Here is a 15197-nt window from a genome sequence, read left to right as displayed (position 1 = left end):
GTACTGTACAAATGCACATTCAATACAATTAACGTACTTCTTTTTCACAAGGGTTAGGAACTTTTTGTTTAAACCATTATTTAGACCTTTATCTAGTACAAAATGGAAATCTGCTTGTCCAATGAGAGGAGAGATTGTGAATAAACACATGAAATGACTTAACTTTTTAAAACCCTGTCCTCTACGCAGGCCATTGACTGGTTACAGGAGTCAGGAGAATATTTTCTATCCACACACACATCGCCTGGTGACACCAGTGAAAAAGCTCAGGAACTACTAAAAGAGTACGAAGATTTCCGTGTGTCCGCTAAGGTAAAAACATTGACAACAGTCAATGATGACGATTATTGAAAATTCATTCACTGTCATGTTGTTTCAAACTTGAATTCTTTTTTGGAACATAAAATCAGAATATCCTTCTTCACTTTCAGCAAACGCAGGAGAAGGTGAAGCTGTTGATCCAGCTAGCTGGTAGTTTAGTGGAGAAAGGGCATGTCCATGTGACCGAGCTCAAGAGGTGGGTGTCCACGGTGGACAGACGGTACCGAGACTTCTCCATGCGGATGGGTCATTACCGCTGCACCTTAGATCGAACGCTGGGAGTGTGTTCTGAGGTGAGATGCCAAGCAAAGCCAGTTTATGCATCCTATTTATAAATCATAATTTTATATCATGAGGACTCAAAAGTTTAAAAAGCAATTTTTGGTCTATGTAGCAGAATATGAATGTGTGCAACATATTCCTGGATCAACATCTTTGTCATTCGCTCTGTCTTCAATAGGACAATAAAGATCTGGAGCTGGACATTATTCCAGCCAGCCTGACCCACCCTGACCCAGAGGTCAACCTCAACGACCCTGACCATGAAGTTAATGAGGAAAAGAAGAAATCTGCCAGAAAGAAAGAGTGAGTGATGAAGATTTTAAATATGACTCAGAATCCTTATGGTGCGTGCCAGCTTCCTGTGCACAGGTTAAGCCGATAGTCCCAAACTAAATCACAGCATCAATAACTTCTTCTTCACACAAAATCCTTTTTAATCTAAACCATTTCCTGAGGAATTAGCTTTGTGTTATGAAGTGCTGTCTCAGACGTTCTTTGCATTTGAATGTCTGTAATTTGCTGGGCTTTCAGTGGGACGTTTTGGTCTCTCTGTAGGTATATTATGGCTGAACTGCTCCAGACAGAAAGAGCTTATGTACGAGACCTACAGGAATGTTTGGAGGTGAGAATGTTTCTTCTGCCAAAGAGAAGCTTTAGAGGTTTTCTCAGTGATCTCAGACAGTCATGGCTTTTGATTGCAACAATAATCCAAGGCTGCATAGTTATATACTGTACAAGAATTGTGAACTAAGGATAAACTAACCTTCCTTGTGCTTTTATGCGCAGACTTTTCACTGGGAAATGACGAGCGGTGCAGAGATCCCATCTGGAATTGCGAATAAGGAACATGTGATCTTTGGGAATATTCAGGAGATTTATGAATTCCACAACAAGTATGTTTTCAAACAGGCTTTACATCCAGGTTTATGTACATTGATTTGCATAGGCGCTATAGCTTAGCAGTAAAGCTGTCATTTTGATGGCTCGTAAATCTGTAACTTTGATGGTCTGTGTAAGTATGTGAGTAATTAGTAGTGCTTGCCAAGGAGATCTAGCATTCCCATTCTTCTCAATGGCAGTTGCTTAGCTGGTGCATTTCCACCCTAAAGTATGGCACGCACTACCATCTTTGCACATGAGACTCAGTTTTTACCTCAAATAGTGTTGTTATTGTTAACTCAAACAAAAGCATATGAAAATTGTTTTTGTTAATTGATACAATGCTGAAATAAAATAAATATTATTTAATTAAAAAAATTACATAATATTAATAAAATATAATAAATATTTGTTATTTAATATAAAATATTATATTAATAAAATACATATTAGAAATATTAGATGAAAAACTTAAACTTAAAAAACATAAATGAAAATTATAAGTGGTACCTTGGCAAAGTTAAACCACTAAAATTACTAAAACTGAACTCAAATAACTAAACTGAAATAAAAAAAAAACGTTTGATTTTTTTTTAAGCTAAAATTACATAACATAATTAACTTAACAATATTCCTAAATTAAAAGGGAAAATAAAAATAAATTCAAAATATTAATACATTCTTTAATAGTATAATATTACTATAATAACACTCTCAAGAGCAGATTAGCTGATGCAAAGTGCCAAACTATATTTAATAGATGCAATTTAATATTTCATCCTTTCAAAAGAACAGAATGATCATTTTCATCAGTGTTGTTCATTGGCCAATGCTGATATTCTCAAAATGACCAAATATTGGTCTTTCACTAGGAACAACTACCCTATCAACAGCATGGAAACCACTCACTCCGACGACACGCACATTCATTTTTTTTTTCAGAAAGTGTAAAAAACTAGTTGTGTTTTATCATAATTTGTTGTTTTTGCAGCATTTTTCTTAAAGAGCTGGAAAACTATGAGCAGCTTCCAGAAGATGTGGGCCATTGTTTTGTCACATGGGTGAGATACAGATGAATCACTGTCTTTTTTCCTCAAAATTTTCTTTGTTAGGAGAACATATTGTGATTCCAGTGTGGACAAGTCGTCATCATTTTACTCCATTTGAATATTTAAAAACCAGTGTGTGCTAAGAGGCTGTAAAAATAGGAAATTTGCCCACTCTGTATTTTGTTGATCATTATTTAAAGCATGAAAGGTCTAAAATATCAATTCAGCTGTGAAGTATTAATGTTCATAAGCAGTTGCTTCTGGTACTTTCACAATCCGGTGAGGTTGTTTGCAACATAAATAGTGAATGTGTTTATTTTTTTCCTTGTTCTGAAGGCTGATAAATTTCACATGTACGTCACTTACTGCAAAAACAAGCCCGACTCCAGTCAGCTCATCCAGGGCCAGGCCGGGAGGTTCTTCGATGTGAGTCGGCTCTCTTTTTTCTCTCAGTTCATTTTGGAGGTTTGTGTGGCATGTGAGGTGAGAAGCTAGAGATGACTCACAGACAGGGAGTGCTAGAGAGCTGCTGTCACCCAGCCTGACTACTCTCCCAGCTAACAGGGAATGTTTTCAGAACATAACTTTAGCTAATGTTCTGGCAAGGTTCTTTCAAAGTTATGAACAAACGTTCTTCCAGTAATGTTAATACAATGTTCGTTCAAAGTTATCTGTTCTTTAATAATGTTCTCAAAATGTTAGCACAAAAACATTTGTCTAATATTTTTTAAACTACTTGTTACAGAATGTTCATGGAAAATTCAAAAGTAATGTTCCCATACTGTTTGAAGAATGATACAAATGGAATGTTTTCTTAAAGGGGGGGTACAATGGTGTTTCATGTATTCAGAGTTGTTTACAGTGTTAAAGAGATGGATTCTCATGCTTAACATGGCCAAAGTTTTTAAAAAATATTTTGGACGAATAACGGAGAATTTCTGTGCCGAAAATCTTACTTCCGGGTTGGTACAAGTTTCGGCTGGTTTTTTTTCGACCGTGGATCTAATGACGTAGACCAGAGTGGAACTCCTTATATGAGCATTTCTTCCGGAAAAGCTTGCCCGCGCACACGTCGACCAGAGGAGAGCGAGACCGCGCACATCAACGCGCTTCAACAGGAAATCATCGGCAGCGCTGCATAGTGTCTCCAAAGTGTGTTTTTGGATGTGAGGGAAAGCTTACCATGTTCAGCTTCCCAAAGAACCCAGCGTTAGGAACAGTGGATGCAACGATGAATGTTTTATAAACAAAGCCCAGATCGACGGATTCTCTCTATGGCTCTGGCTTCGCCCACACGGCCCGCCTCCAGACGCTCGTTTTTTTCCGGAAAGACTCGGTACAGCTTATCTTTCTTTTATAAATATAATAAAACTAAAGACTTTTTGGAGATATGAAGGATGCAATACTACTCTATAGGTACTCAAGATTAACAGGAGATTGAGTGAAGATGAGCATTTCACCCCCCCTTTAACGTTTGCATATCCACGTTTTTAAGACATTTAAAAAAACATCTCGGGTTACGACTGTAACCATGGTTCCCTGAGAGTGGAACGAGACGCTGCGTCATGATGACGACGGTATGGGGAACGCCTCAGTGGGACTGCATCTGTAGCCTGTTTGCAACTATTCCACTTCTGTTTGGCGTAACATCACTATGAGGCGTGTGACGCCATACTGCTGAAGCTATAAAGGACACACGGAACAAAGCAACATCGGCTTCTGATTGGCTGAAGCAAGTCGCTCACAGGCATGCGAAACAAACTTTGTTGCATTATTTTCCTGTTATCACTGTAAAGCTGCTTTGAAACAATATGTATTGTAAAAAATCACTATATAAATAAAGGTGACTTGACTTGAGGCGGATAAACCAGCAGAAAACGATCCTGAAGGAACTCCAGCACTGAAGCCATCGGGCAGTTGCACCATAAAGTGAAGACTCTCCACTTTAAATTGTACAGTTTCTTCATGCGGTCAACTCTCTCAACAACCTCGGTTGAGAGACAAGAGCTTAGGGGTTGATCCCCCTCAGGGGCCAAATCCACAACTTCCACTTCTCCGGCTGTGGGTGATAGATTGTGCTGCCTGCCTGTGATAGAAGGTCCCTTAGATATATTCGGTCCATGAACCATACTCGGGCTGGCCAGGACGAATCCCATCCTGGCAAATCCTCTTTGGAACTTCCAGGAGCAGAGCGATCAGGGGAAAGGTCTACAGACGAAGCCGGGGCCATGTCTGTACCATGGCATCCAGCCCCAGTTTTGGCCCGCGGGCCGCCTGTTGCCGACCCCTGTCCTAAAGGATTTTGGGTACTTGTTTTGGGGGCAGACCAGCTGGTCAACCAGCAAACCACCAGAGTGGAAGACCAGCTAGACCAGCTGTATACCATCTTAGACTTACCAACTTACCATCTTTGTTTAGCGATTACCACAGTTTTAAAGCCACAGGATTATTGTCGTTTTCTTCTGTTTCTCACAGGAAATACAGCGGAGACATGGGCTGGCCAATTCAATCTCATCGTACCTGATCAAGCCCGTTCAGAGAATCACCAAATACCAGCTGTTGCTGAAGGTGGAGACTCAGTTTTTTTGTCTGATGTGATGTAATAATTATGTCATTTTAAATACATTTTGAATCAGTTTTCAGCTCTAAATGGGTGTGTTTGTGAACAGGAGTTGCTGACATGTTGTGAGGAAGGGAAAGGAGAAATAAAGGAGGGTTTGGAGGTGATGCTTAGTGTGCCTAAACGCGCTAATGATGCCATGCACGTCAGCATGCTGGAGGGTGAGCGATAATTACGGCAGCTGTGCTGAAAACGCAACTGTGTGCAGAAGGGTTTTTTCTTTTACAATTAGACTGTAGAATAAGATTTGAAAATACGATTTGAAAAAATTGCCGCTTGTTTTTAATTATGTATTTTCTTGCTTGATGAAAAAAATCACTGACCAAAAAGCCAGAATCTGAATTTCAGATCGGTGGCAGGATCATTTTGCGATGTAGTTATGCATCTGTTTATCTGTGTGATTGTTGTTGTGGTTTCAGGTTTTGATGAGAACCTGGCCGTACAGGGTGAGCTGATCCTACAGGACACCTTCCAGGTGTGGGACCCCAAATCTCTGATCCGCAAGGGCCGGGACCGACATCTCTTCCTCTTTGAGATCTCCCTCGTTTTCAGTAAAGAGATGAAAGACTCGTCTGGACGCACCAAATATGTTTACAAGAACAAGCTGTTGGTAAGGATGACACATTGTCAAGAAGTGTAAACATCATCAGCAAAATGAGGTCTTTAGTCACTTTTTCCCACTTTATTAGTAAGTCGCTAGTGGTAGTGTGAATTCAAATGTGTTTTGACAGACATCAGAACTAGGAGTCACCGAACACATTGAAGGCGATCCGTGTAAGTTTGCTCTATGGGGCGGTCGGACTCCCACATCTGACAACAAAACAGTTCTTAAGGTAAGATGTATATATGTGTATGTCTGTGTGTATCAGTGTCAGATAAACCTACAGAGATGTCAGAACGACTACTTAGTGGCTAGTGCACGTCATACTAAGTAATATTTCTGCCTTTATGAGGGTACTTTTTATAACACTGAATCCTAAACAGACATGACACCCGAAACACGATATTATGATAATTAGCACCGTCAAAATAAATGCTTAATGTTTGCAGTTAATTAAATTAAGGATAATATTTCTAAACTGTTTCATCCTATGCGATTTACACAAAGGCTTATTATTTTGTCATCAATCCTGAACCGTCTGAAAGTACTGCAAAAAAAGAGTCACAATTGAGATTAATCAATTACATTTTTGAATCAATTGCCAGCCCTGTTTAGAATTTATCAAATGTTTTAGAAATTACAGAATAAAACCTGAACATTTTTTGCAAATATCAGCAATATTTTTGTCACGCTAATTCCTGACCCTGGTGCACATGCTTTGAGCCATTGTACTCAGTTTGGTGATGCAAGTTCAAATCTCGCTTCTGAAATCATGCATTTCCTCTTCTGTCTCTAACACATCGTCTCATCCACCTGAAGGCCTCCAGTATAGAAGTGAAACAGGAGTGGATCCGAAACATCAGGGAGGTGATCCAGGAGAGAACGGTCCACCTGAAGGGGGCGCTAAAGGAGCCCATACACCCTCCTAAAACCCCAGCCAGGCAGCGCAGCATCAGCAAGAGGTATTTCACCTCATCCACCTGCTCTCTTTTATTCCCTGCTCAGATTATTCTCTAATCTGTATTAAGAGAATCAATACATCTGTAGTCCCAAAATGCACAGCTCTAATCCCTATTGTGTATGTGATTATATTGGAAATTAGGTTAATAGTATTTATTTGATCTTTCAGGGAAACTACTGAGGACGCGGACAGTCAGGGTGATGCCAGCAGCCAGCCGGACACAATCTCCATCGCTTCCCGCACCTCCCAGAACACTGTTGACAGTGACAAGGTAGAACTACACGACAAAAACACAAATCAAGTTTAATTTAAATGTAATCATGTCACAAAGTTTGTGTGAGGATTAGGTTTCAAATATGTTTGTGTGAAAAATGATTTCTGTCCAATGGTAGTTACTTCCCCTACGGAAAATCTGGTTCTCTCGTGGACACATACGCTGTTTAGACAGCAAGCATTACACTGTGTGTTACACCTTTTTATTTTTTGTTGAATAAAAAAGTTCAAGAGGACAGCATTTATTTTAAATAGATTTTTTTTTAACATTGTAAATGTCTTTGTGACTTTTGCTTAATTTACTACATCCTTGCTGAATTAAGTAGTAATTTCTTTAAAAAAGGAAAAGCATTCTTCCAGAAGATACTGTATTCCCTCATTTGGTGTTTTGATGATGATCAAAATTTAAGTCTAAAATCTCAGGAAAACGGTCCAAAATCTCCCCTAGATCTTCCTTTAATTGGTCTCACGTCTGTGTGTGTATGAGTGCATTACTGAAACTTACAATATTCCCCAAGTTATTTTTGTCTGTAGGATGATTCATTTGCTCGCTTTCTTTTACCGCCTTCCTTGTTGACTTGTTTTTGTTATATAATGTTTATCCCTGTCCAACTAAATTTGATTCTGATTCGCTGTTATTCCTTCCAGTATGCCAGTGTGGCACAAGCTGTATCATTGCTCTTCGTCTCTCCCTCTGTTATTTCTCTGTAATTTTATGATTACTTGCGCCTGCGCTTAACCTCAGGGCAGTCTCTCCGCTCTTGTTTCATTCATCCGTCTAATTACAGACAAAAAAGCTCAGTCAACAGCAGCGCTTGTTTCCTAGAAACACTCTTTCAAGCATGCGCTCCTGGTTGTTTTGCAGTGGTTTGTGTGGTTTACATCATGACACAGACTCGTCTCCATCTTAGATGGCACACCCTGACCGTTCACTGACTGTCTGACACTGCATGTTACACACAAAAAGGCGAGTGTTGGCGGTAACCGCTAGCTCCAATCTGATTGGCTGCTTAGCGGTGGGTTTATTTGCAACAATTGTATAGTAATATGTATAGTATAGTAGTTTGTGAGGTTAATGGCATCCATATTTTTTTAAAGAAAAGAGTTTTGAGATACTTTGTATAAATAAACATGACATTTTTAGCACAACTGCATGTAAATATTGCTTAGACAAGTGCTTGAGAAGTAAGTCTGACGGATCACAGTCACTTTATATGTCAGTCCTTCTGTATAATTAATTTTTTCAGTATTTGCTGCAATATAAAAAACACTCTCTGCTAGTCAAAAGAGTTTTTGTCACTTAACAAAGCAACTTGCAAATCACGCGATTAGTCATAATTACACACATACTGTTTTCTTTTTTCCTCTCTCTTTTCTTTCTCTTTGGAGTTATTGTACAGCTAGGCCTTCTTATGTCATTGTGGTTTGAGGTTTGTGAGTTTGTGTGCATGTGCGTGTGTGGGAGGCTCAATGGACATTCAAATATAGAACTATATATAGGCTTCGCTTATTTTTCACAGACTAGACATTTCTTGACTTGTTTGTGTCTCTGTGTAGTCTGGTTTGGCATGTTGACATTTGTCCCCAGAAGTTAGCTAAATCTGACAAAACCTCAATTTTGACGTCATCCTCAAAGGTTCCAATAATTCAAAAACATAGCAAATGTTTGCTTTTATTTTTTAATTCCAAAATAACAATAATATTGTTGCCTTAAGGTTTAGTCTATGGAATGTCCCCATAAAACATGGAAACCCAGTGTGTGTGTGTGTGTGTGTGTGTTGTAGTATTATATGCTCTCTGTCTTCAGCTCACAAACGTGTGCACACACACACACCTCACTCTTTCCTTGCTTAGTTTGGAGTGTTGCGACTTTTCATTTATTTTTTTCCTCTCTCACTTCTGTCTGTCCTGTTAGTCTCTGCTTGTTTTCCTCCCCTTTCTCTCAGTCTCTCCCATATGGGCAGAACCCTCTCAACAGATCTAAATGACAGCTCAATATCTCCGTACTCTTAAGAAAATGTTGAGCATGAGTGCAGTCACTAGCTCTATGCGAGGCTCTGGGAACGAGCACTTGGGTTAGACAATTTTCTACCTGAGTGTCAGCCAATCAGAAGGTGAATTTGGTTGGCAGTCTAACTTCTGGTTGGTTGTATTGGCGGTACAGATAGTGTCATGCCCAGGTGGAGGAGTTTCAGACTACCCAACAGAACCAGACCTGTGAGTACACATGCTTCTGATGGATTTAATGAGGATTTGTGGTAGTTTTAAAGGGAAATTTGACAGTATGTCATTTTCGATATTGTTTGGGATTTGCTGTACAGCCGAAACAAACTTTGTTGCATTATTTTCCTGTTATCACTGTAAATCTGCTTTGAAACAATCTGTATTGTTAAAAGCGCCAAACTTAACTTGACTTGGTATATACTTAGAGATTAAAGCATAATTTTAACGGTTTATTTATGTTTTTAATGATTTATAAAGCAATTTGTTTGTAGATTGACTCTCATATGTGTGTTACCAGTACAGTGTGTTTTTACCAAGATCCATTTAAATTGCCTCTTGTTTTACAATTGAAAACACTGCTTTAGTATCAAAAATTATATTTAATAATGCTTTTTAGACATCAGTGGCTGTCTAATCAGGCTCTAGCCAAGTTTCAACCCAACTATTAAGATCGCCCGCTGATTTAACTGTGATAGTACTCTGTGTTTTCCCCATAATCATTCTCTAATTATTTCATGTGTCTCTGCTGAAGTTTGCACTTTAAATGTAGGAGTGTACTTACACATCTGTCTGTGTTTGTTTGTGTGTGTGTGTGTGTGTGTATGTGTTTTCTGTCCCATAAGCATGAGCTCACATTTGGACTGTGTTTTTTGGTTTGCTCAGGAGGGAGTGGCTGTTCATATTTTACTCCATGTGTTTGTGTGTGTCAGATTTTTAAATCTGAAGCCTACCTAATATCTTATAATTAGTATCAGAAATAATAACTGGACTCCTGATTTCAAAACCAAACAACATTAGAAAATATATTATAATAGTGTACAATATTTTTAGTAATATTTTTAAAGATAATTTAAAATACATTCATTATTTAAAATATATAATATAATGCATAAACCAGTGGTTAATATACAAAATTAACGTGTAAAAATGTAAATTAATGTCTAATTATTTGAATGGATAATACTGATTTACAGATTATATAATGTATTCATGATTTTAAATTACTTTATAATAGTCAAAGTTATCAAATTGATACCTATTATTATTATTATTATTATTATTATGTTATTGTGACTAGTGCAAAATATGATCATTTTACTAGAATTGCACATATACTGTATATGTTACTAGTACACCTCGAATCCAGTCTGTATGGCGTCTGTTGTGAATAAAGGAAAAGTGTCAGCATGTCACATGTAACACCCTGTCTCATTCTCTGTGGGGGATTATGCTTTCCTCATGGCTGGGAATTCTGTCAGTATGGAATACTCTGTTCCATATGGTGGGAATTCCTGGCCAGCTGTAAAGAATCAGGGAGGGAAAACACCCTGCATTTCCCCTGAGGAGGGCGTATCTCTCTCCTCCACCCAGTCACACACTCCTCCATCTCTGCCTCGCTCTACAGGGACTCTAGAGTTGGAAATGTAGAATTATGTTTCTTGTATTTCTATTGTAGCTTTGTGAACAGAATTAATTACATACACACTCACACTCATAAGAATAACTCTCACATACTGTATGCGTCACAGATATTCAAGACAATGAATGATGAATGTGTGTTTCGCCCCTTAGAACCTACATTCAGGGAACGGCGCTGTCTGGGGTGGGACGCTGGGTCAGAGCAGAACCTGTGTCGACACCCAAAAGCTCAGTCTAAAAGTTGGATGTAGTCAGGAAGGAGGTCAGAGATGGAGAGAGAACAGCTGTTTAGACCTGCCTTTTCCTCTCTTACTCATCCTGTTTCTCATAATCTTTAGCTGAGTTTCTGTTTCAGTGGGTGTGCTTGATGGAGATTAGAACATGTTTCTGTGTGTCTGTAAATGTGTGTGTGAGGAGATGAACTGATTATCTGTCACTGGTAGTGTGTGCGTTTGACTCAGGTGGTGATGGTTGCTCTCTGCAGGCTGACCATCCTTCATTTCTCTCAGCCTGCCCTGGTTTTCTTTTCATCTGGGACGGATTCGTTATAGAAAATTCTTGAGAACATTTCCTGTATGAAATTTTGCATGAATGACATTTAATGCGTCCTTGCTGAATAAAACTTTTTTTTTTTTTTTTAATTCTTACTTTTCCCAAACTTTTAAATGGTAGCAGCAAAAACGGTTTTAAACAATAATAATAAGAAGAAATGTTTCTTGAGCAGAAAATCAGCCTATTAGAATGATTTCTGAAGGATCATGTGACACTGAAGACTGGAGTAATGATACTGAAAATACAGCCATCACAGGAATAAAATACATTTAAATCATTTATTGAAATAGAAAACAGTTCTTTATTTCTACAATATTACTGTTTTTACTGTATTTGTGATCAGATAAATGCAGCCTTGATGAGCACAAGAGACTTTTTTGTGTCCTGTAGTGTATGTCCAAATTATTTAAGTGACTGTTCAAAAGTTTGGGGCCAGTAATATTTTTTTATAATGTTACAAAAGATTTCTATTTCAAATAAATGCTGTTCTTTTGGACTTTCTTAACGTTTCGAGGTTTTCACAACTGTTTTCATAAACTGTTTTCAACATTGATAATAATACAAACGCACATCCATCACATACTTTCTTCCTAGATAATAGTAGAGGCTTCTTTAAAAACCTGCATCTGTCTCTCTCTCTCTCTCTCTCTGTAGTTGTCGGGTGGCTGTGAGCAGACTGTGGTTCTGCAGGACTTTGTTGCGGGCTCAGTGGGTGAGTTGAGCATTCAGTCGGGTCAGACCGTCGAGCTGTTGGAGAGGTCTGGAGAGCGGCCCGGCTGGTGTCTAGTGCGGACCACCGAACACTCGCCCCCTCAGGAGGGTCTGGTTCCCAGCAGTACCCTATCTGTGTCTCACTCCCGCAGTAGTGTCGACATGGACTGCTTTTTCCCACCTGGGAAAGGTGAGCCACACACACATAAATATCCACTGCCCACAAACACAGGTCATATTTCTTATGGCCTCATTCCGCATTCTGCTTAGAAACAGCCAAAGCAGCCTCTACTAGTTCAACAGTAAGCACCACTTGGTGAAGTAATATGGAATTGCAATGCAGTCAGTTTATTAACAAATAAATGTTTTGATTCATTTGTTGATCAAGTATTTGTAATTTGTAACAAGATACTTTCTGATATATTTGTGCCCAACTTTGACATGCTTTTACCCAAAGCGACTTACATTGCATTCAAGATATAAATTTCATCAGATCATGCATTCCCTGGGAATCGAACCCATGACTTCAGCGTTGCTGGTGCCATGTTCTACTATTTGAGAAATAGGAAAGCTTGATACATTTACAAAAATCCATTTTACGAAAATCAGTCAATTGCAAAACATTTGTTATAACATAAAAAATAATGCAAAAATAATGATTTTGTCAGAAATAATAATGGATAGCTTATCCAAAAATCTCTTAACCAGGGGCCCGGGGCCCACAAGGGGTCCTCAGCAAGCTTACGAGGGGGGATGCAGGATGGCTAAAAAATAATTTATTAAAAAATATTATTAATATATTAAAACCTTCTACCGTAATAAAAAATATACAATAATGACTGATAGAATTTATTTTTCCTCCTCAGTAAATTTTTTTTTAGCGTAAAATAATTGTATCTATATCAACACTCCCAGTTTATGTTAATAATATATTGTAGTTATAGTAATGTTAATATTATATTATATAGGGACCTTTGAAAATTGTGTTGGGAAGTTTGAGTCAAAAGGTTGAGGAGAACCACATGATTTATAGTAGTTTTGATAGCCTCAGTTACTATGTACTTTCTTCTTCGCATGCAAAAGAGCAACTTGGACATTCTGTTCAATAGCTACTTTTATGTTCTGCAGGGAAAAAGCCATACAAATTTCAAATAAAGTATAATTAAGATAAGAATTAATATTTTTGGATGATCTGTCCCTTTAAGCTGTTGTACACGTGCCCATGGCTGTCTGAACAGCATGAGTTCTGGCTTCTTCCAGGGGAGCCAGTTCTGCTCTCGGTGGGTGAGGCACAAATAGGGTTTGATCATTAATTAGCAGCGTGCTAGTAATGCTACCAAAGGCTTGCGTCCTGCTTTGATCCAACTCAGGGGATTGGTGTATGTGTTTGGTGGGGCTTCAATCCTGGGACTCTCACAGGCTTATGAGATGTTTCACACAATAGATCCACACTGAAACCATGCAGAACCATTTAGCTTTCAATTGTTATCAGAGGGTTCTTTTTATTTTTGATAGTTAGGTGTGGCTCTAGGGCTCCCCTTCTTTGACGTGTAAATGTTCTCCGGTTCAGTTCTTCTGTTCAGCCCGTTGAGGTCAGAGGCGAGTAAACATGAACACATTGGAGAGCTGCTTCATAGTATAAATTGAAGTTATACTTTAATATTGTAAAGTTGCTTGCTTTCTGTTGCATCCCAGCAGTGTGGGCGGCATCTGGATGTTTGCTTACAGTATACCGCTACAAAGTTATTTTGAACTTCTTTTTACCCCTAAAAAGAACTTCTCTGTGAGTATATTGGGGTTTTTAGATTGTCCATATTCTTCAAGTAAGCACCCAGCTTTGGTTTTTGGTTCAGGGTGGTGTTAAAGTATGTCTTTAAGGCCCCATACTGTCTGAAGCGGAACACTCTGTATTGTATAGTCCCTTTACTTCCTGTTGTCTCCCTGCACTGCACTTCCTGTGTTTAGAAGAGCACATTTCTAAACATCCCAACCAGAACCTCCTGACCTCATGACTGTTCAGGCCTGGATCTAAGAATAGACAGAGGAAAGGGGGAGTCGACCTTTTCCAGGTAGGTTTCAAGAAAAATAAATGAATAGAAATCAACCGAAGAACTGACTGGTCAAGATGACTGCTGAACTATGACAAGCTGTGTTGTCTTGAACTTTTAACTCTTTCTACAACTCAACTGTAAATTGTCCACCGCCCTGTGAATATGAATGTTTACATGGTGTAAACTTCATCGACAGGAATTAATATATGTAACACATAACCAGAAGTTCATGCACCTTGATAATTTAGATGCTGTCAAAGAATTTAATCTGGAATGATCTTGGTCAATTATCATTTGGATTTTTTCGATGCCTGTTCACATTTCTGCCTGTTTGTTGTTAGTAGGTGACATTGCTGTGGGTATGTGGAGTGTGTGTATGTGTGTGCTATATCTGATGCAATAGGGTTATAGTAAACAGAAAGTAGTGCATAGAAGCATGGAAAATCTTTAGTCGGCATGAAGGATTCTGTCCTGACAGTAAACTGTACGCTATGCTACACCTCATTCTGTCAACTTCAGCCCTATTATTGGACCGTCATGTTGATGTTCTTGGAACTTTATTTCCAAAATGTTGCCCTGCCGGTTGTCACATAGTTAACCTGTACAATGTAGGTATATAATTCCAAGTAGGGCCAACCTGGAGAAAAGAAAATGGCATATACTGACTGTCCTCCATGAGATAGTTAAAACATGTGAAATATAGTATACCTTTCTCCTCAGTTGAGCTGTACTTAGAAAGTTTGCCACAACGTTTCACATTTTCACTTATACACTGAAAAAAAATTGGTGTTGAAACAGATTTCACAAATAATTACAAAGAAATGGCAAGTAACACACTGAATTAAATGTGAAATTTTTAAGAAGAAAGACTAAAATAATATTTTTACAAAACTTGCAATGTGAAATATGGCAAAATAAGTCCCGCCTTATCTAAAAGAGCCAATCGCTAATTGTTAAAGTCATCGCTTAACTGAAGCTGCCGTTAGAAGCTCCGCTTGCTATTGAAACAATAAAGACAGTTAAGGCAAAAAATGAAGGTAAAAAAACACCAAACAATGAATCTAAGTTAAAAGAAAAAATCATACATTTTTTATTTTTAATAAATTGTGAAATTTCTTTTTTTATAATAAATAACCACGAGGTAATGTCTATTTTTCCATTGATCAACTGAATAACCTTGCAAGTTCTTCAGTTTATTTTATAATTTTCTTAAAAATAAAGATTCTTTATTCCCATTGATGGTTCAGTGAAGAGC

General features: G+C 38.3%; 1 protein-coding gene across 2 annotated transcripts in view; it reads left to right on the top strand.

Annotated features, from left to right (window-relative positions):
* The window catches only part of kalrnb (kalirin RhoGEF kinase b), an 89651-nt gene that overhangs the window by 55789 nt on the left and 18665 nt on the right, over nt 1–15197 (top strand). The window contains exons 21-34 of one of the 2 annotated variants that reach the window (XM_079884771.1): nt 190–312; nt 432–614; nt 782–906; nt 1159–1225; nt 1390–1496; nt 2474–2543; nt 2868–2957; nt 5007–5099; nt 5201–5312; nt 5571–5761; nt 5883–5984; nt 6572–6714; nt 6882–6984; nt 11835–12081. In XM_079884771.1, the coding sequence (XP_079740897.1) occupies nt 190–312; nt 432–614; nt 782–906; nt 1159–1225; nt 1390–1496; nt 2474–2543; nt 2868–2957; nt 5007–5099; nt 5201–5312; nt 5571–5761; nt 5883–5984; nt 6572–6714; nt 6882–6984; nt 11835–12081 (1756 nt within the window). Of the gene's footprint in view, nt 1–189; nt 313–431; nt 615–781; nt 907–1158; nt 1226–1389; nt 1497–2473; nt 2544–2867; nt 2958–5006; nt 5100–5200; nt 5313–5570; nt 5762–5882; nt 5985–6571; nt 6715–6881; nt 6985–8991; nt 9204–11834; nt 12082–15197 lie in introns of those variants that run through there. The other variant, XM_079884772.1, reaches the window with a different exon arrangement.

Source organism: Squalius cephalus, assembly GCF_949319135.1.
Source record: "Squalius cephalus genome assembly, chromosome: 10".
Lineage (NCBI taxonomy): Eukaryota > Metazoa > Chordata > Actinopteri > Cypriniformes > Leuciscidae > Squalius > Squalius cephalus.
The sequence above is the reverse complement of the archived record's forward strand: the minus strand, read 5'-3'. Positions and strand labels throughout refer to the sequence as shown.